Source organism: Rhyacophila brunnea, unplaced genomic scaffold (genome assembly GCF_057557595.1).
Source record: "Rhyacophila brunnea isolate RB1 unplaced genomic scaffold, BYU_Rbru_1.0 scaffold_7, whole genome shotgun sequence".
NCBI lineage: Eukaryota > Metazoa > Arthropoda > Insecta > Trichoptera > Rhyacophilidae > Rhyacophila > Rhyacophila brunnea.
The window spans coordinates 5,773,853-5,796,016 of record NW_028233339.1 but is presented as its reverse complement, the minus strand read 5'-3'; the positions used below and the strand labels follow the sequence as shown (position 1 = coordinate 5,796,016).

At 35.5% G+C, this 22,164-nt stretch overlaps 1 protein-coding gene across 1 annotated transcript in view; it reads right to left on the bottom strand.

Annotated features, from left to right (window-relative positions):
- Positions 1–17,954, bottom strand: part of ine (solute carrier family 6 member inebriated) — a 138,703-nt gene extending 120,749 nt beyond the window's left edge. Inside the window, exon 1 of the mRNA XM_085957928.1 lies at positions 16,981–17,954. Coding sequence (XP_085814054.1) covers positions 16,981–17,636 — 656 coding nt within the window. The 5' untranslated portion in view covers positions 17,637–17,954. The remainder of the gene's footprint in view (positions 1–16,980) is intronic.
- Positions 17,955–22,164: the final 4,210 nt, after the last annotated feature.

Here is a 22,164-nt window from a genome sequence, read left to right as displayed (position 1 = left end):
CAGGGACGGCGCTCCGGTGCACTCAAGTCCATTTCGAGCCCTGTTAATATGTCGATCGTTTAAAAACATTTCGATCCTAAGCAATAAAATCCGATCGGACAGGATGCCGCCAGGGTCGGATTACGTTTATGACACTAGTTAAGTGTCTGAGTACCTACCTAATTGGTGTTTCGCCGACAATAATAAAAAAAATATTCACGCATATGGTTGAAAAATCTAAGGTTTGTGAAGTCCGTTGATACCTACCAGCGGTTATTACAATTCTTTTGTAGTTATGAATGCCATGCTTGTTTCGGGGATTTTTACGATGGTTTTCAGATTTTTTATTTTCGACTTTTTGTGTAATGTGACCGCTCATTTAAAAATACCTATTCTCTGATAGAACGAGTAACGCTTATAACGAGCAAATTCAGCCGGTCCCATCTTCCTCGTAATAACCAAGTTCGACTGCATTTCATAGCAAAAATCTAAAGTATCTACAATCATAATGTTGACCTTTAAAAATATGAATAGAAAATGAGAATGAGAAATGCTGATTTTCATATATACTTTAATCTAAAAATCTAAAATTCTAAAATATGCCCCCAAAAAGTTTAATTTATTAAAGTCCGCTAGTCTTGATTTTATCTTCGTGCTAAGTCCGGTTGCAAGAGAAGCTAAAATAGCTAAACAATCATAATTGTAGACAATTAAAAATATAAGTATGATGGATTTTGTTTTATTATTATTTCACCTTTGTTAGTTTCAGTCAATGGCGTTTTAGCAGCACAGAACCTCTACGCTCAATTTAACAAGCAATGAAGTAGTAAAATAATGAAAAAATTACATTAAATACATTTTCTAAAAACAAAAACGTGTCTGCTTTCAATACCTACATACTGAAAATATCGGTATTTTGATTGTTTAAAACCGGTATTTTGGTATCGATAAACACTGTAATCTCGGTTTAGAAATACCGGTATGATAAACCTCGGATTAGATCAGGCCTAGGAAAACTTTTTGGATGAAGGGCCACATAATGAATATAAAATGAACGGCGGGCCACAAGTAAAATACTATTTTTAGCATGGCCTCCATATCTTGAAGCGGACCCCAAGGCCAGGATCTTTGGCGGCCCTCCCTACCCATCGCTAGGGTTAAAGGCGATAGGAATTTTTACAGAATCGTTTTCTAAATGTTGTTTCATGTAAAATTAAGGGTATTCGGTGTATTTTTAGCGTTTTTTTTGTATTGTTGAATAAATCCATTTGAATTATGGAATTGTAGAATATCGACACACAGTAATAAAAAATTGCATCATACAACTGGACATTTTAAAATGTTAAGACTACAAATAAAATAGCGCCGCAGGCGACTTTTTTCCTCATTAAGGCAAATTTGTGATGTGTTTTTATCTCACTTATCATCTTCTTGAGATTCTTAAAACTGCTTGTAAATGTTCATCGGTGATGATTGATCGTAAAGAGTTTTTATTGATATTCATAATTATTGAAAATGTTTGTTCACATAATATGTAGCTTGATCCAAAAATAGCCAACAATTGTTTGAATTTGTCCGAATTAAGAGTGTTGTAAAATTTGTAGATTTCTTCTCGATGGTGCAATTCATGTAATATTCAAATTTTATTTTTAAAAAGGCGTTAAAACGTAGAAGAAAATAAACTTTTTTCAGAAAAATACTTGGCGGGCCGTAGTTTGCCCAGGCCTGGATTAGGTGGAGATGACCGTTCTGTATGAGATTTAAAATATATATATATACCCACATATTTTTATTATTCGAACATCATTTACATTTATGTACTTACAAACGACATACATAGCTCGTTGTACAAACGAGGCACTTAATATTCAATAGGTACCTACACAATTTTATATTCCGTAGATAAATTACATAGACCAGACATAGGTAAGTATGCAAATAAATCTCAACAGTAGTACAAAAAAAACAGAATTTTAATCACTCACGCTTCGTACGTTGACTTTGCAGTATCTTTTAAAGATTTTGGTATAATTTAATAATTGTTTGTTTGGCTTCAACCGTTTCTAGGCCCTCTTTTAAATATTCTGAAAAATCGATTGCGTCATGTGAGTCATAGAAAAATGCCTTTGGGAAATCATACAACAATGTATTTGTAAGATGTCGGTAAGATACCGACGCGTTGGCGAGAAAATCCCCGTTTTGACGTATACTAATTAATGCAGTTTTGAAATTGACCCCTATTACAATGCAGGTAGAGTTCATAATTATTATAAGACTAAACATAAGAACAGACTTAATTTTTTGTGATATTTTATTTTTCAGACACGTATGTTTAATAATACGCCAATGGTGTTGTGAGTCATAGAAAAATGCCTTTGGGAAATCATACAACAATGTATTTGTAAGATGTCGGTAAGATACCGACGCGTTGGCGAGAAAATCCCCGTTTTGACGTATACTAATTAATGCAGTTTTGAAATTGACCCCTATTACAATGCAGGTAGAGTTCATAATTATTATAAGACTAAACATAAGAACAGACTTAATTTTTTGTGATATTTTATTTTTCAGACACGTATGTTTAATAATACGCCAATGGTGTTCGCAATAAAATATAATGGAGGGCTACCCATCGTGCACCACTGTGCTTAAACAAAAACACCGGGTCTAATCACGCGGTGAAGTCAGGTAGATTTAAACAATTGCTGAATGAAATGTCATGTAACTATAATGTAACATAACCACAAGATCTCAATAATTACTTCCTCTATTCGACCACATGCTAAATATTTTTGACAGCATCACATGACAAGTTGACGTTTGTTCTAATATTATTCTGATAAAGATAAAGACATGACAAGCTATAATCGATGACTTCATCTTACAACGATGAACACGGTGTATTTTGTTAGAGATCAGTTTTAATTGGCATTATTCAGAGATTAGTGAAGGTGGATTGATGATAAATAAAGCACGCCGCAAACGATAACCTCTAGCCAGGCGTTGTTGCGCAGGGACATGACTGAAAGTTGCAGGTATATACGGCGAATATGTGGAAAAGTTGCGTAAAATAAAACTGGCTCCCACATCCTGAAGTGGGCCCACAGGCAAGGATTTTTGGCTAACCTCCCTACCCACCAATCTTGTAATCAGTGCGTATTATTTTCCAAATTCTACAAGGGAATTATCATTTAATTATATCATTTTTTTACTATTAGAACAACTTTGTGGTGTGAGGTTATCTCACTTAGCTAGTCGGCCCGCCCCTCAGGATAGAGCCCTGTAAGCTTCCATTGCGAGGGGCATGGACATGGCAACCACAAGCGGGGGCTGACAGGGGCTAGCCTAGGGGCCCGGCGTGGGGGTACGACTGGTTAAGTGAGATAAACAGACACCACAGATTTGCTCTAATAGTAAAAAAGTCACCCCGAAAAAACTTATGTAGAATTTTACGTTGCCATTTCTTTTATTCAACGAATAATTTACGAGATTTTAAGAATGTACTATTCTAATTATTAAACATACTTACATAATTCTGAAAACACTCATGAGAAAATATAGCTAATAGAAAAAATCTTTTTTTTTTGAAAAAAGTAATACAACCTGCGTCTCTATTCGTCAAATTTTAACTATTGGTCTTTTTAATACCTGCTCATAAGCGCTCTCCAAATTAAGTTACGGTAGGCGATCGGTTTTTGTATTCTAAGTTAAAGTACTTATTTATTACTTTAATTACTAATCGATGTGACGGATCACCCCAATACTTTATGTTGTAACTTACTTGAACTTGCTAATAAATTTAATTACTTAACTAATTCTTTTATTCAACGGATAATTCACAAGATTTTAAGAATGTACCATTCTAATTATTGAACATACATAATTGGCGCAAGTAAGCATGGCAGTCGTAGCATAATGGTACCTAATGTACAGGACGCGATACACAAGAGGCGCAGGTTCAATCCTGCCGGGTGACTTACTTTTTTCAAAAAAATTCTTCTATTGGCTATATTTTCTCATGAGTGTTTTCAGAATTATGTAGGTATGTTATGTAGAATTATTTACAATTGCATCTCAATTATCTGCATTTGGATGTGTTGATACGTTGCATATCAAACGATTAAATAAATAATGAAGACATAAGTAGATGCAATGCTCACAGGATTGGGTTGGCAATAATCACACCGTTTTATTCTTTTGCGGATTGGTAGAAGGTGATTCGGTGGTAATGATTTCATTGGATGATCCCGATTGGAAGTGATTTGAAGCTGTGCTGCCGACCTTGGCAGAGGTCACGTGTCGGATAATGTGGCCGGAAAAGTGATATATTCTAATCAGCAGTTGTTACATTACATTACGTTTCATGTGCCACTCTGGCAGTGAACTTCTCTAGGTGAATAATGTTAACATTATTTTGATTTGACACTTTGTATAATGCGGAGCCGAGGATATTTCATTCAAACCGCATTATGGACCATGGGGATCTGCATAAATTCAACCACTTTGAATGTAATTCGTCGTCATACAAGTAAAAGTGTCCAACTGCATTTTTCGTGAAAATGCACTAAATGACTATCTGACATCTTATAAACGTTGCGGTCAGGGAACAGGGAATAATATTAGAGATTTTTATTTAGATACGAGTATCTTAAAAAGATGTACATATTCCATTTATTATTTTAAGGCTTTTCTATATAATCAGGGATCAATAATGGGAACTGAAATACATAACGGGTAAGGCGATAGCAGGTAACCGACTCGAGTAAGGAAGAATCTGGGTTAAACTTACACACGTGTCAAGAATACGTTTTACGTCGAATACTGAAAACTGCTCTCGGTTTATGCATTTACGCTCATTTAATGTTAGTGTATTACACACACTATTGCACGTGCATAATGCGTGCTTCATTTTCGTAGAACACTCACACATTCAAAACCCTGCATCAAGATGCGGCGTATTGAATATAGCCTATCGGTATTCTATTTATTATCTGTTATGTGGTTGCAGTTGTCTGGAAAAAAAGCCCAGCTGATTTACAGCCTGGAAACATACTAACCCGAGTTTGTCAAAATGACTATCTGATAAAATGACACATTTTTTTAACTGAAAAAATTGACCAAGTGACAATTTTACAGAGAACATTTTGACGTATCAATTTTTGTCTCGCAATAAAATTACAAGATTCGTTTATAAAATGACTCATAGATGAAGGTAGATCAATGGGGGGGGGGGGCAATGTGTCAAAACCAAGTAAGAGGTGATTTTAAATATATTTGATTATTAAATAACGTTTTATTTGATTCTTGTTAAATCAGAGTGCTTCTTTTCTTTGTTGCATTATTATTATTTAATAATTACATTACAGTCGACTGTTTTATATATTGAATATTTGTATTATTAAGGGGGAACATGCTCAGCGTAGGTCAAAATGGAGCTTTTATTGCATTTTCAAAGCATGATCCTGGACATTCCTTAAACGTTGTAGATAATCTATTTATATAATTTTGAAGCCTTATTATCCTTTATATTTATTTTAAACATTTCGATACCCCCGTTCCCCCCCCCCCCCAGTTCAATAGGGGAACAACTCAAAATTTAAAGGTTTTGAGTTAAGAATGCCATTCGATGTAGAATAATCTTCTCTTTATAATTCAGCAAAAAAAACAATCAAAAATTGTGTCATGAAATCGAATAACCCTTTCTGAGATTAATCAGTAATTCCGTTATATAATCAAATTTATTGGTTAATTCTTCATTAAAATGTACAATTTCATTGTGCATTGATGAATTCCACTAAATTAAATATAAAAAAACATACACTTTCATCGAAATCAAGGCTTTAAAATTAAAATGAGAATTACTGCAAAAAATTCAAACGCCATTATCTTGGAACAAGGTTTTATGAGTTATTCCCCTATTGAACTGGGGGTATCGATTTGATGACTGCATAAAGTATTTTTATTATATAAAATAGTATTCTTTTAAACCTCTCGCTCTAATGTTTTAGAATATAGTCATATTTCAGTACATCCATGTGCAGTGGTGTTAAGATTTTTTTAAACGTATTTATAAAACCATTATTTACTATTTAAATAATATAAATATTTACGATATAAAATTATATTTATAAACTCTGTGATCCCAAATTTGACAAGAATCAGGCATTTTATTATTCAGAAAATGGGCACGATTACCACATTTGAAGATAATTCTAAAGATACTGATTATAAGCTATGTCTTTGACCATTCAAATGTGATAAACATCCTACGAATAATGATTGTTTTATAATAATTATTGACCTATGAATAAGTAGTATTTTTTTGAAATACGCACATTTCTATTGGCATTTCCCAGTGGTTAAGCTACAACATACGGCCGTTGCTATAAATAGACATACGATAACTGACATAGGGAGTAAGATCATTTTAACGCGCGTGTTTGAACATGTAGCGAACCGGAAAAAATCGTTTTTTTATTGCTGGTCACCAAGGACGATGAAGGGCCATGGAAGTAAACCAGACATCGGATAACCCGAGAAAAATTTTACAGTCTTGTTAAAATACTTGTATGTTAATTAATACATTTAATTTCCACTTTTAATATTGAATATGTCGATATTGTCTGATTTTTAAAACAGGTATTTGGGTATTGAAAAGTACTGGGATACCAGTTTTTAAATACCGGTATTGCAATCCCTAGTCGAAAGGAATACTGAGTATTTTCTTTTCTGTGCTTATACGAAACCTAAGTAATATACTTGAGTAAAACATATCATATACTGTCACTTAATCTGATGTATAAATTGGGTGAGGAGATTGGCCGTATTGTCGCCCACGTTTATATAAAAAGGCGATTGCCTCCATTTGGGAGCTACATTTATATTAAGTACAACAATAAAATAAGTAAGTGCTTACTTACAATTACATTGCCTCCAAAATGCATATAAATTGATTTATGGGAGAGGATATCCTATTTATTTATAAACGCATTTATTTAATAATTTAAAGCAGAAGGATCCTAACTGGGAAAGTTTCTGCATATTATACTTAGCAAGTTGTATAATGTGTGTACATTCAGTGTTGTCATATTATAAAGATACTGAGTACTGTTACGAAATTAAAAGTACATAATTATTATAAATAATAAAAGGAAGAGGATGCGAATGAAAAAGGAGATTAGTCTAAAATCGCTATTTTCAGGATAGTCAAGAGAACATTTGATGAGGCACCATCGAAGAACGTCACTATAAAATTTTCTATTTTTTCATAGGAAAAAATTATCTTTCCTACGTATTCTGAAAATTGTCTCAATATTCCAAGACGCTGACGCAAAAAAAAAATAGCTAGTGGAGGACACTTCGATAAAATCCACGTCGCTCATCACACAAAATAATTTAATCGACAATTGTATTGTATTTTTTTAGTTTTATTTCCCTTTATAATAGGTAAAGGATGACTAATTATTTGAATATTTTCATAGATAAATACTATTGCAGATTGTGCAATTAGTTATGGATGTAAAACTATGCAAAAAAGTTATAATAGGAAGTTGTGCGACATGCAGTCATGCCTTATTCCGAATATAAATTCACTCGAATGCAATATTAACATAACTCAAAAGCGGTAACGAAAATCATTCCAAACCAAAGATAATCAATTTAGCGATGTAAGTTATTTTTCTATTAGCTATGCCACAGCGTTGTGATTACAATACCATATGGAATTCAAAATACTGAATCAAAATAATATTATAATTTGCGCACTATGGCATGTGTAGGTAGATACATATTATGTAGATTATAGATGCACCAAGAATAATCTGAATTTATTTTGTTCGGTTGTTTATATTAATTTATTTTAATATGTAGCTGTCAAGTAGGCATCAACTTGAATTATTGATTGCGTACAAACAAATGAATTGATTACTTATTTGCATGTTTGCATGTCATAACGTTTATGTTTCCATGTTCTTTGCCAATCCATGATTACTCTCAACCAGTGGCATCCCGTGGGGGTAGGCAGATTGAGCGTCGCTTGGGGGCGGCAGTTACCCAAAGGGTGGCAAATCGAGGAGAATCATTAGGTATACATAGAAAGCTACATAAACTTAGTAATAGCGGAAATATCTTTCCATTAAAAAATTCAGCTCACTGGTTGGAAAAAAAATGTACTAAACGGGATCGATATTTGGAGTATTTCATTGGAGCTAATGTAGAAAATCCCGTTTCGCATAAATATGATGTTACGAGTCAATGGTAGCAGTACTTTACTCACAACTTGCATTGCTTTTCTTGACAAAAGTATTATATTATTCTTCACTTCGATTCAACCAAAATTGAACCAGGGTTTTTCTTTCAATGAAATATCGCATGATAATTCTATCAATTTTTCCTTTTCAATAGTACGTCATCGTTCACTGCCAAATGGATTCTATCATGGGCCCCACAAGCCAGGATCTTTGGCGGGCCCACCTACATATCGCTGAGGTTAAGGGCAGTGTGCTGCTCTGAAGTAGTGTTTAAGATATTTAATAGTTCTGAAACAAAGTAGCGCCGCAGGCGACTTTTTTAAACTATTATAATAAATGTGTGATGTGTGTTATGCCCGCGCCGCCAAGCTTTTTATAAACTATGCATTTGCAAACTGCAAAGCTGTGGTTACATTTGTGTTGCCTCCCTCTGCAACACTCCGCGCCTCCCAGTTTGGAAATCGCTGCCGTAAGGCTTGAATAGACGGAGACCCTTATTATGGCTCTCTGAATACTTCCAAAGCATGTGGACAACCCAGTTCCGTTCCGTTTCCATAAACCGATTCTGAAGAAATATTATTCATTGTACGGGCGTCAGTAGAAGCTTGTAATTTCTCCTATCGTTTCTCGAGATTCTCAAATTTTCGGATATTTTTTTTGTAGTATCTAATATAAACAGTTTGATGGAAGTAAAATAATTATGTAAACTTTTATTTTCAATTGTCATTCATTAAAGTACTTAAATATTTTTCGTAAAATACTTAAAACGTCAAGGACTATAGCATTTTCGCTCGCTAATAGAATGTAGTAGGCACTTAACATCATTTTTTTATCATGCAGTGCACCAAGTATATTATTTGTATTATATTGTTTTGCTTAATGATAATGATAATATAATAATCATAATAATATGAACAGACAACACCACCGCTTATCGAGACAGTGATTGATTCATAAATAACTAAATTCAACACAAAAAAACGAATGTTATTGCAAGCTATTATACGTTACCATTCAGTGATTATTTATGAACGAATCTGATAAGTAATTTTATAACTTATAGAATATGTATGTATTAAAATATGAAGAAACCTAAACGCATTTATCTGTCTATTTTTGGATTTAAAATAATGATACGTATGATAAAAAGTGTACTCTTTTGTGACGTAGTAATGGCGCCAGATAGGAGTGATAATGACAGACTGTAATAATTACAATAAGAATACGTGTACAAAAATAAATTACAAGATAAAAAGAACTTTTTATATACAACGTTTTTAAATTCTGTTGAACCATATAAACTTGACTTGACTAGCAACCATATAAACTTGACTTGACTAGCTTAAACGATCAAAAAATTTTGTACTTGACATATTGTCATATTGATTTCCATAGTAACGCACGTATATATTAATAATTTAGTTGCTAGGACCCCAGACCCCTAGCAACAAATAATGGTGTCGAAATAACTTTTCATACAAAACAGAATTAACTGAAAATGAATTCAATTCTACTTAAAGATGGCTAAAAGTATTTAAAAAAATTCATTGGCATCGTATTCTGATATATTCTAAAAGTTTCAAATGTCTAGCTAGTCGGGAAGTTAGTTGAAAATCGATTGCAAGATTTGTACCGGATAAAGAACCACCGGACAAATAAGAATACGAGCTAAGAAAAACGTTGTAATATATAGGTATTAGCAGTATCACCCGACGCTGCCCGGGAGTGGAATGGTTTAATATTTGAAAATAAAAATTCTAAATTTAATACCTAGGTACGTAGAGTGCAAAGGATTGAATTTAAAAAAGTAAAATAATATAATATTACAGATTTTTATTTAAATATCTTAAAAAGTAGTACATATTCCATTTATTATTTTAAGGTTTTTCTATATAATCAGGGAACTCAGAAATAATGGGAACTGAAATACATAACGGGTAAGGCGATAGCAGGTAACCGACTCGAGTGAGGAAGAATCCGAGTTAAACTTACACACGTGTCAAGAATACGTTTTACGTCGAATACTGAAAACTGCTCTCGGTTTATGCATTTACGCTCATTTAATGTTGGTGTATTACACACTATTGCACGTGCATAATGCGTGCTTCATTTTCTTAGGACACTCACACATTCAAAAGCCTGCATCAGCATGCGGCGTATTGAATATAGCCTATCGGTATTCTATTTATTATCTGTTCTGTGTATATAATATAAATATCAGTTTTCGAAATGGACGATTTTACGAACCGGAGCGCTCGATAATTTTCCGAAAATATTAACATATTTATGTAATAATTTAATTATTATATAAAAATAATGTAGGTATGTATTCGATTTTTTGTTGTATAGGTACCTACCAAGATTAGACGGTTTAATGAGCCAGTTTTGTGGCATACGAGATTAGGGCATAATCGGCAAGGTAGATGACAATTGAGGTTTACGTCACGTCATAAATATTATTTTTTTATATGATTCCGATAAGTTTCATATAAACTTAAAAATTATATTTAAATATTTAAATAATTATATTACTTTTTAATAATTCACGAATTGTAATGTAACTTTTCATTTTTCCACGAGACGGAGCGATAATCTCGAGGATTTCACGAACAGGAGCCTTGGATCCATTGGCCATTGATGAGATTTATTGAAGACAATTTCTTTAAATAATACATTGCGCACACCAAATCGACCCGTGGTCTCCAAACTCTTCGGTTTCTAGTGTTAAATGGCCAATTAATACTGCACGCCAAGAAACACCAATGCGCCCCCCTTTACGCTGTCATTCCAACGGAGCTGTGGTCCCTCCAGGTGTTCGGTGAAAATTATTTCCAGAACACGATTATTTGACTTGCGGTGGACATTATTGTCCCGTCTAGGGAATCCAATCCCGAGCTAAAATTCTGATCCCGGGATTTCGGGATTACAATTTGACAATCCCAGGATTGGCATTTTTTCCATTGTTAATATATTTTTTTTATATTTACAAATAGCATTATTTAAGGGCGGACGTGCTCAGCGTGGGTCAAAATGGAGCTTTTATTCTATTTTCAAAGCATGATCCTGGACATTCCTTAAACGTTGTAGATAATCTATTTATATAATTTTGAAGCCTTATTATCCTTTATATTTATTTTAAACATCTGATGACTGCATAAAGTATTTTTATTACATAAAATAGTATTCTTTTAAGCCTCTCGCTCTAATGTTTTAGAATATAGTCATATTTCAGTACATAAATGTGCAGTGGTGTTAAGATTAATTAGGGTTAAGGTTAATCTTGGAAATACATAAGTTTAATGGAGTAAATAATATTTTAATATAAATAATAATGTGAATTTAATATGAGATTGCTGTTTCTGATAGTAAAGATTTAATGAATGGGTTAGCGAGATTTAAAATAGTAAAGCAAATCATGGTGTACTTATGGCCTTTCAGCTTCATAAATTGAATGAGATCATGGTGGAATTACTGTGTTAAAAGTGCGAAGCATTATTTTTTCCAATCTTTCTAATTTTTATTAATTTATGTGAAAAAATAAAATGAATCGGCAACTTACACATGGGTATAAATCAAACTTCATTCAAACTCAGTTTATTTCTAATGTAGTTATTTGTTATTAAAAGTTTTTTTTCTGTTATATTTTCGTTTTTATTTTATTTTCCATAAAAATTGATAACAAAAATCAATCCCGAAAGTTTCGGGATTATGTTTATCAATCCCGGGATTCATAGGTATCGAAAATAGCTCGGGATCCCGGGATTGGAATTCCTAGTCCTGTCCAACTGAGCCGAAGTTGTAGAATATTATGTATGAATAGCCTGGGTGTTATCATACGTGCCGGACAGTTCTTTGTGGTGTCTTATAAAGTGTATCTTTAGATTTGTAAGACAAATCCAGAGGGAGAGCATCTCTATAAGAACAATAATAAAATTTCCATTCCCGTCGGAAATGAAACAATTGTATCAGAATGTGTATTTGAAAATTTATGTACTCACATAAATAAATGTTCGGAAACAATTTTAATACAACTTTCGAACAGTTTTTAAACAGTGTTCAATATTATCCGCATGGACGTCCTTGGGCAAACTGCCGCCCCAAGCAGACTTAAAATTCCGCTCTTTCAATCTTAGGCATAAAGCCCACCAACGCGGCGCTCGGTGCGCTCTCTACGAAGTAGGCCCCCTCCCACCCGCGCATTACCCTTCACCAATGTAATAAGGGGCTCAAGGAGCACAACATAATTATTATTATCAGCGTCTCTCATAATAAAGCAATAAAAATATTATTAAATTTCTCGGGGCTTGTAATTAATATTCACGATGACATTATTATACCAGCGAAATATCGGACACGCAATAACTAAACAAAGAGTTCACTGTTATTAAATAATGGCTTCTCGCCCGTCTATCAGCGACGCTGCCAGGAGCGTGATTTTGCTAGCCGTGTTCAATGAATGGACTACGTTGTATTTTCGTTAATTCGTATCGCTGAGAAGCCAAAAAACGATGAATCATGGGGCAGGCGGGCACAATGCGTCGTCAAATCCAGTGTGCGCTGGCGTATTTGATTACGTTGTATTTTCGATGATTTACGCGCCACTTGTGAAATTTTGCGCGAGAGCCCCACTTGCTGCGTTAAGTGGGTTTTACGCCTTAGTTTCAAATTGTCTGAAAATTCGTTAGGTAAGTACCCTGCTTACCTAGTTTATTATTTAAGAAACAGGCAAATAAGTACACCAAATACAGTGACGTCCCAAGACAAAATGCCGCCCCTAGGCAGTGCGAAAATGCCGCCACATTTTTTTATAATACTTTATGATTCCAATATCTAAGAAATGTGTTGAATGGATACATTACAAACAAGATATAGGTATACCACTAAATCTAATTTAAATGCCATCTCTGCTTCAATAGACAATATTGCGAGTCTACGGTTTCAGATATGCACCTACATTTAAAAATACACCTGACATCTTCCTAAACTATGACTGGCAAATATATTTGGATAAATTTTAAATTAGGTATGCACGTGTCATTGCTGTTCACCAAGAACGCGACGACCAAGGACAACGGAAGTAAACTAGACATCGCGAACCCGACAAAAACATAAAGTTTAGTCGTGTTAAAACTTTTATAGTACCTAATTAATATATTTTGTTTCCAACCAGTGTTATTACTAAGTTTAGATAGCTTCCTATGTTTACCTAATGATTCTCCTCGATTTGCCGCCCTTTCGGTAACTACCGCCCCCAAGCGACGCTCAATCTGCCTCCTACCCCCACGGGACGTCACTGACCAAATATCAAATTGACATAGGTACACACCATCTAATAACAATTAGACTATTTTCACGAAAACTACGCTCAAACAGTGGTAGTTTTAGTTAAGCGTAGGTCTGTGGCGCTGACGGGTTTAGAGGCACCCTTGTGAAAAATTTTCCAGTGCGATAAACCGCCATTAGAATATGTATTACAATGGGTATAACAACATACAAATAGTTGTCATGATTTTTTATGCTTCGATTATTTGTTTCAATTAAGATGTCGATACTTTCTAATAAAGCAACCGCATTGTCTGCTTGTCTGCTTCATGGAAAACCACAACTGCTATCAAAAAAATGTAATATATTTTGTATTTGTTCTTTCATTCGCCGCCCCTATACAACGCATGATCTGCTTACCCCCACGTTTCTTGGTCTGGATTAGGCATTATACAGCGTTGGATTATATCAAATTCCTTCCGCCGTCGTTTTATCAATGAACTGTCATGGACCAGTCCCATAAGAGGACACCAAATTTAATATTGTTTTGACAACTTCCTCTAGTTCAGGGGGGGGGGAAACTGCGGCCCGCGGGCCGCATGTGGCCCGCCATCATTAATTATTGTACTTAAAATATATGTTGACAATAGATTAAAATTTGAAGAATTGGTTGTTTCGTAAATGTACGAGGGTGGGTCAATAATTCCTTAGAAAAAAGCATTAAAACAGGTTTTATTTTTGTATTTTTTTTTTATTTCTCAACATAATTTCTTTGGAGCTCAATACACTTGGTTAGACGTTTCTCAATTTTTTTTAAACCGTCAGAAAAATAAGTTTTCGGAAGGTCCTCAAAATAAGCATTTGTCCGATCGATGACTTCTTCATTTGAAAAAAAAACGTTGTCCACTTAGCTATTTTTTTAAGTTTGGGAAAAGGAAAAAGTCACTGGGGGCTAAATCTGGCGAATACGGTGGGTGGTCGACCAATTCGAACTTCAATTCTTCAATTTTAGCCATTGATCGTAAACATGTGTGAACACGGGCATTGTCCTGATGAAAGAGGATTTTTTTCCTGTTTAAATGAGGCCGTTTTTCTTCAATTTTGTTTTTTAGCTGGTCCAATAAAGATGCATAATAATCCCCTGTTATTGTTTTTCCTTTTTCCAAATAGTCAACGAAAATAATTTCACGTGCATCCCAAAATACAGTAGCCATAACCTTACCAGCTGATTTTACGGTTTTCGCCTTCTTTGGACATGGTTTGCCTTCGCAATCCACTGCTTTGACTGTTCTTTCGTCTCGGGAGTATAGTGGTGTATCCATGTTTCATCTACAGTCACAAAGCGACGAAAAAATTCATCCGGATTGCGTTGCATGAGCGACAACAGGGCTTTAGAGGCCACCACCCTACTGCGTTTATTGTCGACTGTGAGCAAACGCGGCACCCATCTTGCAGAAATATTTTTCATGCCCAATTTGTCATATAAAATAGAAATGACGCTACCTTTTGAGATCCCTGTAACCTCAATTATCTCACTCAACTTTAATCTTCGGTCACTTAACACCATATCGTGGATTTTATTGATCATTTCTGGTGTAGTCACCTCTACAGGACGTCCTGAGCGTGGTTCATCCTTTGTTGATGTACGACCACGTTTAAATTCATTTAACCAGTTATAAATAGTTGCAAGTGAAGGAGCAGATATGCCGTGAACTAAATCCAACTCATTTTTTATTTCCTTTGCTGTTAACCCTTTTATATTAAAATGTTTAATAACAACTCCAAACTCAATTTTCTCCATTTTCCATTTTTCCATTTTCCACAAGCAAATTTTTTTTTTAAATATACGAGAAACACACAACAACCCGACCAATCTGATTGAAACTTCGCAGCATACTGAATCGGTAGTGCCGCTGCATGAAAACAAATCGCTTGCAGTACTAGTCGCGCCACCTGTCGGCTTTTCTAAGGACTTATTGACCCACCCTCGTATTATCTCAGTACGTCTTCATTGCGCCTCGTCTCTCACTATGTAACCACTATTTTCTACGTTGAAGATCGTGACACATTTAAATACTTTTAACTCCGCGTTGCAAGCAAAAAAAATATATGCCCATGATATGGTAAAAAGTTTGAATGGATTTCAATTAAAACTCAAGTTATTCCTTCGACAAATATCGAATAACGACGTGGACCACTTTCCAACTTTGAAGTTGCTGAATATATCAGAATATAAATTTGAAGAAATGGTAAAATTATTAAAGCTCTGAATGACGATTTTTCACAAGGATTTGGTGACTTCCGAAAAATTGAGACAAGTTTAGCAATAGTACGCGATCCATTTTCAATAGATACTGATAGTGTACCGACAGAGCTACAACTTGAGATTATTGATCTGCAGTGCAACACTGATTTAAGAGAATTGCATCGTCGTGAAGAAATCTCCAAATTTTACAACGCCCTTAATTCAGACAAATTCGACCAACTTAAAGATTATGCAAGAAAAATGTTCGTAATTTTTGGATCAACCTGAACTGAACAAACATTTTCGATCATGAACCTCAATAAAAATTCTTTACGATCAAATATCTCCGATGTCCATTTACAAGTAGTTTTGAGAATATCAACTACAAAATTAACACCTAAATTTACAAAAATGTTTATTTTTCGTGATAATAAATAGTGTATATCTAAAAATTGTATTTTACTTGCGGCCCGCCGCTCACTTTGAATTCTTGAATTTGGCCCTCCATCCAAAAAGTTTGCCCCCCCCTGCTCTAGTTATTCACTATAATAATAACACATTTTTAAATAAGACACTAGAATTATGATAAAAGTGATCAAGCTAAAGTTCGCTCTTGTTTTTATAAGCATTCGAGTTTTTTTACTTGTAGTGTGAAGTGGGTAACCAGTATTAACACTACTGTCATTTCGTTAGATTTAAAGTGAACATACAAGTTAGGTATTTAAGCCTTTTTTGCTAATAACGGTAGATAGGTATATGAATTAGAATCTTATGAGATTTTAATAAGAATCTGATAAGATATTTCGTATTAATAATAATATTATAATGAATTATGATGGTCAATTCGAAAAAAATATATTAAAATGAATATCTACGTCTAACATAATAATAAGCACCAAGATTTCCTAATCAAATCTATTGTATCTACCTGCACCATAAATAATAATATGTTCAGTGGATTTACATAGGTATCTTAGTTTTGCGGTAATTCGTGGTCAATTCATTGTTTACGTGGGATATAGGTAGGTATAATGCTACAATATTTTTATTGAACAATTTGTCAACAAAATGATGTCTGCAAGTTATTTTTGAAATTGGAAAATTAATCTCTTCTGGACCCCGCACTTATAATAGGTATTTTACTAATTATTAAAATAAGAGAAACTACTAGGCACCTAATAACAATATCATGTATATTGTATTTACAAGATTTATAAACTAAATTTAAAAGTATAAATTACTCACGTCGGTGGATTGACCAAGTTGAGGAGCTCGTTGGGTGACGTGGGTACCCTCCGAATCACCATCTTTCTGCCGTCGGTGGAACCCATTCCGATGGAGGCCAGCGATCTGACGGACATGGCATCGTTGAACTTATGAGAGAACTGACTGCCGCAATCGGAGAATATCGCGGAGCCGGTTCGCACCATGCAGGAGCTGGCTGACGGCGAACAGACCCCTGACAGAACGAGTTCATCGGGGTGTTTCAAAGATCTCATGCTCAGGTATTGTTTCGCCGTCGGCGCGAGATCGCGCCGATTTCTGTGGCTGTTAAAAATTAAAGTTATCCCTTCGTCATCTCCGTTCGCAGTACTACTCCCGTTTGATTTCCTGGATCTCTCCGCGGCGCTCTGAATATTGTCAGTCGTCAAATTATTCCTATTTAAATTATTTAAGGGGCCATTTCCGTCCGGCGAGGGAATAACTTTAAATTTTTTGCCGTGTATAGTTACGAGTTGTCTTTCCTCTTCCGTCAGTTCGCTATTGTCTTTATTTTGATTTTTGAGCGCGTCCAGCGTGCTTTTTGTTCTGTTATTTATGGCATTTCGATGGAGATAATTAATGTTTTTTCCCATATGCGGTCTCTCATCGACGGATGTGAAGTTAGGAGAGACACTCATCTCGCTCGTCACTCAAATCAACATTAAACTGAATGAAGATCAACACCTACTTACTTTACTTATCGCAAAGAGTTCGCGCTATTTTTCTTTGCCACGATAACAATGACGGACAAATTTAATGCTAAACAATAATTCAACTCATATTGGCGGTTAGAAATATTTACGCGGCGTTTTATTGCACTTTGAAATAGTTTCGAACGTGGTAAAGGTAAACTGTTGCATGTTTGACAGATCTGATAGCGTGACTTTGAAAACAATCCGCGACTTTAGCGGCGCGGAATCAACGCAACCAACGGACGCTGCGTCAAATGACACACTGAATTTAGTGAATAAACGCGTGCAGTGGCCAGTCACAGTGAGCGACACACTGTCAACTACCTATATGCTCTGAAATAAATACGTTCCGCTGATTGAGATCGAGATCCATCAGTGTGTAAAAAGAAACATTTAAAGCACGCCCACTTTTTATCTAATAAATGTTTTACATTGTCATTACGCCATCTATGATTCAATCTCTACAAACAATATCAATATAGAATTATTATTATTATATTATTGATAACAACTCAGAAACAACATACAACACCATTGCAACCACAAGAGCGGGTTAACGGGGCTCTAGCCTGGGGGCCCAGCATGACGGGTTGACCAGATAAGTGAGATAAACACACATTACAAATTTGCTCAAATAGGTAGGTAGTAAAAAAAGTCGCTGTTTTTCTTATGAATATTAAGAGCCTTCAGTGAAACGGCAAATAATTTTCAACAGTAGGTGCGACGAAATTTCGCACTCGTCGCCAATCGGAGACCGATAGTCGAGGTATGACCATGTCGATTTGTTTTGTCATGGTGTCGGATGAATATATTCTTAAATCATGACAGATGACTAAAAAAACTTTACGTATGTACTTGAAGAAGAAAACTATTATTATTAGTAATATAACAATAAACATAACATTAAATGGACGCATGTTGATTTTTATGACAAATTATATTTCGTTCGGCACGCGTCATTTGCACAATCCACACATCGCCTAGCCACAATCTTTTTTGATCAAGCCTCAACTGAAGTATAGCCTTAAACATTTCAAAATATATGACGTGGGATGCAATTTTTGATTATTGTGTGTCAATAAAGTAATTCAAGTGGATATATTAAAAATACAAAAAATTCTAAAAATACATAAATAGATTTCACAATTTCAATTTCAATTTCAATTCATTTATTTTACATATTGTGGATATTACAAATTATAAGTTTAATTCGTTCACAACATGACATTTAGAAACAACGAAATATTATTAAAACAATATTAGGTACATAATAAAAGAGATAGATCAGTATTAAGTTATTCTACAATATAAATGTGTAAATACAAAAAAAATTATATAGGTACAAGGAAGTACACCGGATGAGTTAAGCAGACCCTATTTTAATAATTTATAAAATAATGTCCACCTATACTCATTCTCACGTAGATGGAATATATCAACATCCGAAGCGCTTTGGTTGAACAGAGTTATTGCCCTCCCAATCGGCATCACCAATGGCAGGTTAGTTCTGCTCCTCGGGAGAACAAACAACTGATGCTCCCGATTTCTAAGATAATTATCAGGGACACACACGTCAATACTACCAAGAATGGCAGAGTTCTCATTCACACCACGTATAAGTCGAAAAAAATAAGTGGCCAAATATTGATATCTTCTAGCACTTAGGCATAAAGCCCACCAAAAAAGCGCTCGACGCGCTCACTACTGAGTAGGCCCCCTCCCACCCGCGCATTACCCTTCACCTATGTAATAAGGGGCTCAAGCAGCACAAAATAATTATTATTATCAGCGTCTCTCATAACAAAGCAATAAAAATATTATTAAATTTCTCGGGGCTTGTAATTAAAATCGGACACGCAATAACTAAACAAAGAGTTCGCTGTTCTTAAATAATGGCTTCTCGCCCGTCGCATCGACGACGCTTCGAGGACCGTGATTTTGCTTGCCGTTTCCAATGAATGGATACGTTGTATGTTCGTTCATTCGTATCGCCGAGAAGCCAAAAAACGATGACTCATGGGGCGGGCGCGCATAATGCGTTGTCAAATCCAGTGGGCGCTGGCGTATTTGATTACGTTGTATTTTCGTTGATTTACGTGCCACTTGTGAAATTTTGCGCGAGAGCCACACTTGCTGCGTTAAGTGGGTTTTACGCCTTAAACTACAGTATGTAAGCATACCTAAGAAAAAGTCAGTTGGATAAAGCCACGGATAGTATCCATATAACCTGAAATAAAGGAGTCTGAAAAATTTTTTTTGATCTCGCTCCACCATAAGGTCATATTTCAACTGATGCGGGGCCCAAACAATCGACCCACTCTCAAGCCGGCTTCTCACTAAGGAATTATAAAGAATTTTTAATACAGTAACATCTGAAAAGACCCGGGAAGTACGCAAGACGAAGCCCAACATTTGTAGCGCCTTTTTACAAATGATAGCAATATGACCACTAAATGACAGCCTACTGTCAAACGTAATGCCAAGATCCCTTACAGATGCTATTCGCAAAAGAACTCTGCCATGCATCGAATATTGGAAAAATAATACTCGCGAGGCTCTGGTAAACCATAAAATATTGCATTTTTCAAAATATTGAAGTCCAGTTTGTTACGCCTGCGCCAATCTAATATATTATCTATATCAAGTTGGAGTTGACGACAATCGTCCAAGGTGACAACTTCCATGAAGAGTTTCAGGTCATCAGCGAACAACAAAAACATAGCATTTTTAATGACCATTGCTATGTCATTTATAAAAATCGTAAACAGCAATGGCCCCAAGTTTGAGCCCTGAGGGACACCAGAAAATGTATTGAACGTCTGTGACTGATAGACGCCATACGATACGTATTGTTGACGATTCTTAAAATAGCTCCCGAATAACTTCAGAAAACGATCGGACAATCCAATTAGTTGGAGTTTTTCCAACAGGATGTCGTGATCGACTCTGTCAAACGCTTTTGAGAAGTCATTGTAGGAACAGTCAACCTGATGGCCTCTATCTAGTGCTGACGACACATAATCTACAAATACCATCAGGTTAGTTTCCGTTGAACGGCCAACTCTAAATCCATGCTGCTCATTCATTATAAATGACTCAATTTTTGGATAAATCATGTTATGCATGATCATCTCAAGAACTTTTGCGGGTGCCGAGAGAACAGCCACCGGCCTATAGTTCTCCACTGATGACTCAGTACCACTCTTATGGATTGGAGTAACCTTTGACATCTTCCACAATTCGGGAAAGATACCCGTCTCCATCACAAGATTAAATATATATAAATGCGGGCCTTTGACAAAGTCAATAATACACCCCTTTAAAAAAAATATTGGGAGATTATCCGGTCCTAAAGATCGAGTGTTCTTTAGCTTTTTAATGAATCTAAACACAATAGCATCATCAATCGGAAGGATATCAATAGATTGGGCACCGCGTGATGGTTTTCTTGACGTTGAGGCAACATCCAGATTCGGACTGCTACTTGCGTAGACAGACCTAAAGTGACCGGCAAATGCCTCTGCCACTCCAGATCTGGTCACCTCTTCGCCTTTCCAACTCATTGAATTGGCAAACCCACCATCCCTTCTTAAAGATTTAACATAGTCCCAAAACGATTTAGAATTTTCGCGGATGCAATTTTCTACCGTTTCTATATGCGCTCGATAGGCCAGTCGAACAGCTTGCCGCACTCTTGAGCGATAAAGACTAAACATTTCATAGTCTTGCTGAATATGCTTAGTCTTCCAAGTTCTATGGTAATAATGTTTGACCTCAATGTCCCCGACAATTTCCCGAGAAAACCACCTCGGGTATCGCCTTCCACCACAACATGGCGACTTCCTTGTAAAACACTGGTCAAAAATAATATAAATAACGTTGTAAAAGTGCTGTACCGCGTCATTTACGTCACAAATTTCATACAACTCACACCAATCTACCTCACCCATTAATGAGTAAAGTAAATCGAAGTTGCCCCCTTCAAACTTCCACCCCCTCTGCAGATTTGTTCTGTGTGAGGGAATGTTAGTCCTCTGAAGGAGAGTTGGACGAAACTCGTGTAAAAAAGATAAAGTAGGGTGATACGCATCTTCTCGTACGATCGGTGACATACATCGCGAAATTGATATTTTAACGTTGCTAAAAATCTTGTCTAGAAACCCATTAGCAGAGTTGGGAACATCACTGTACTGGGAAAATCCAAAAACAGCACACAGAAATTCGAGTTCGCTCTTGACCCTAGGGGGCTCGCCAAAGATCCTGGCGTGGGGGCCTGTTTCAGTATGTGGGGGCTATGACATACACATAATAGGGGGTCCAAACACTTAGGAACAAATAAAATTCCTACAAAATATTTAAGTGAATAGAATATTACTTCTAATTCCTCTGGGCCGCATGACTGAGGATCATGACTCGGATGATTCGGTCGTCAAGCTAGTAGGTACGTAGCAATTGAAGGCGTCCCTATATAAAG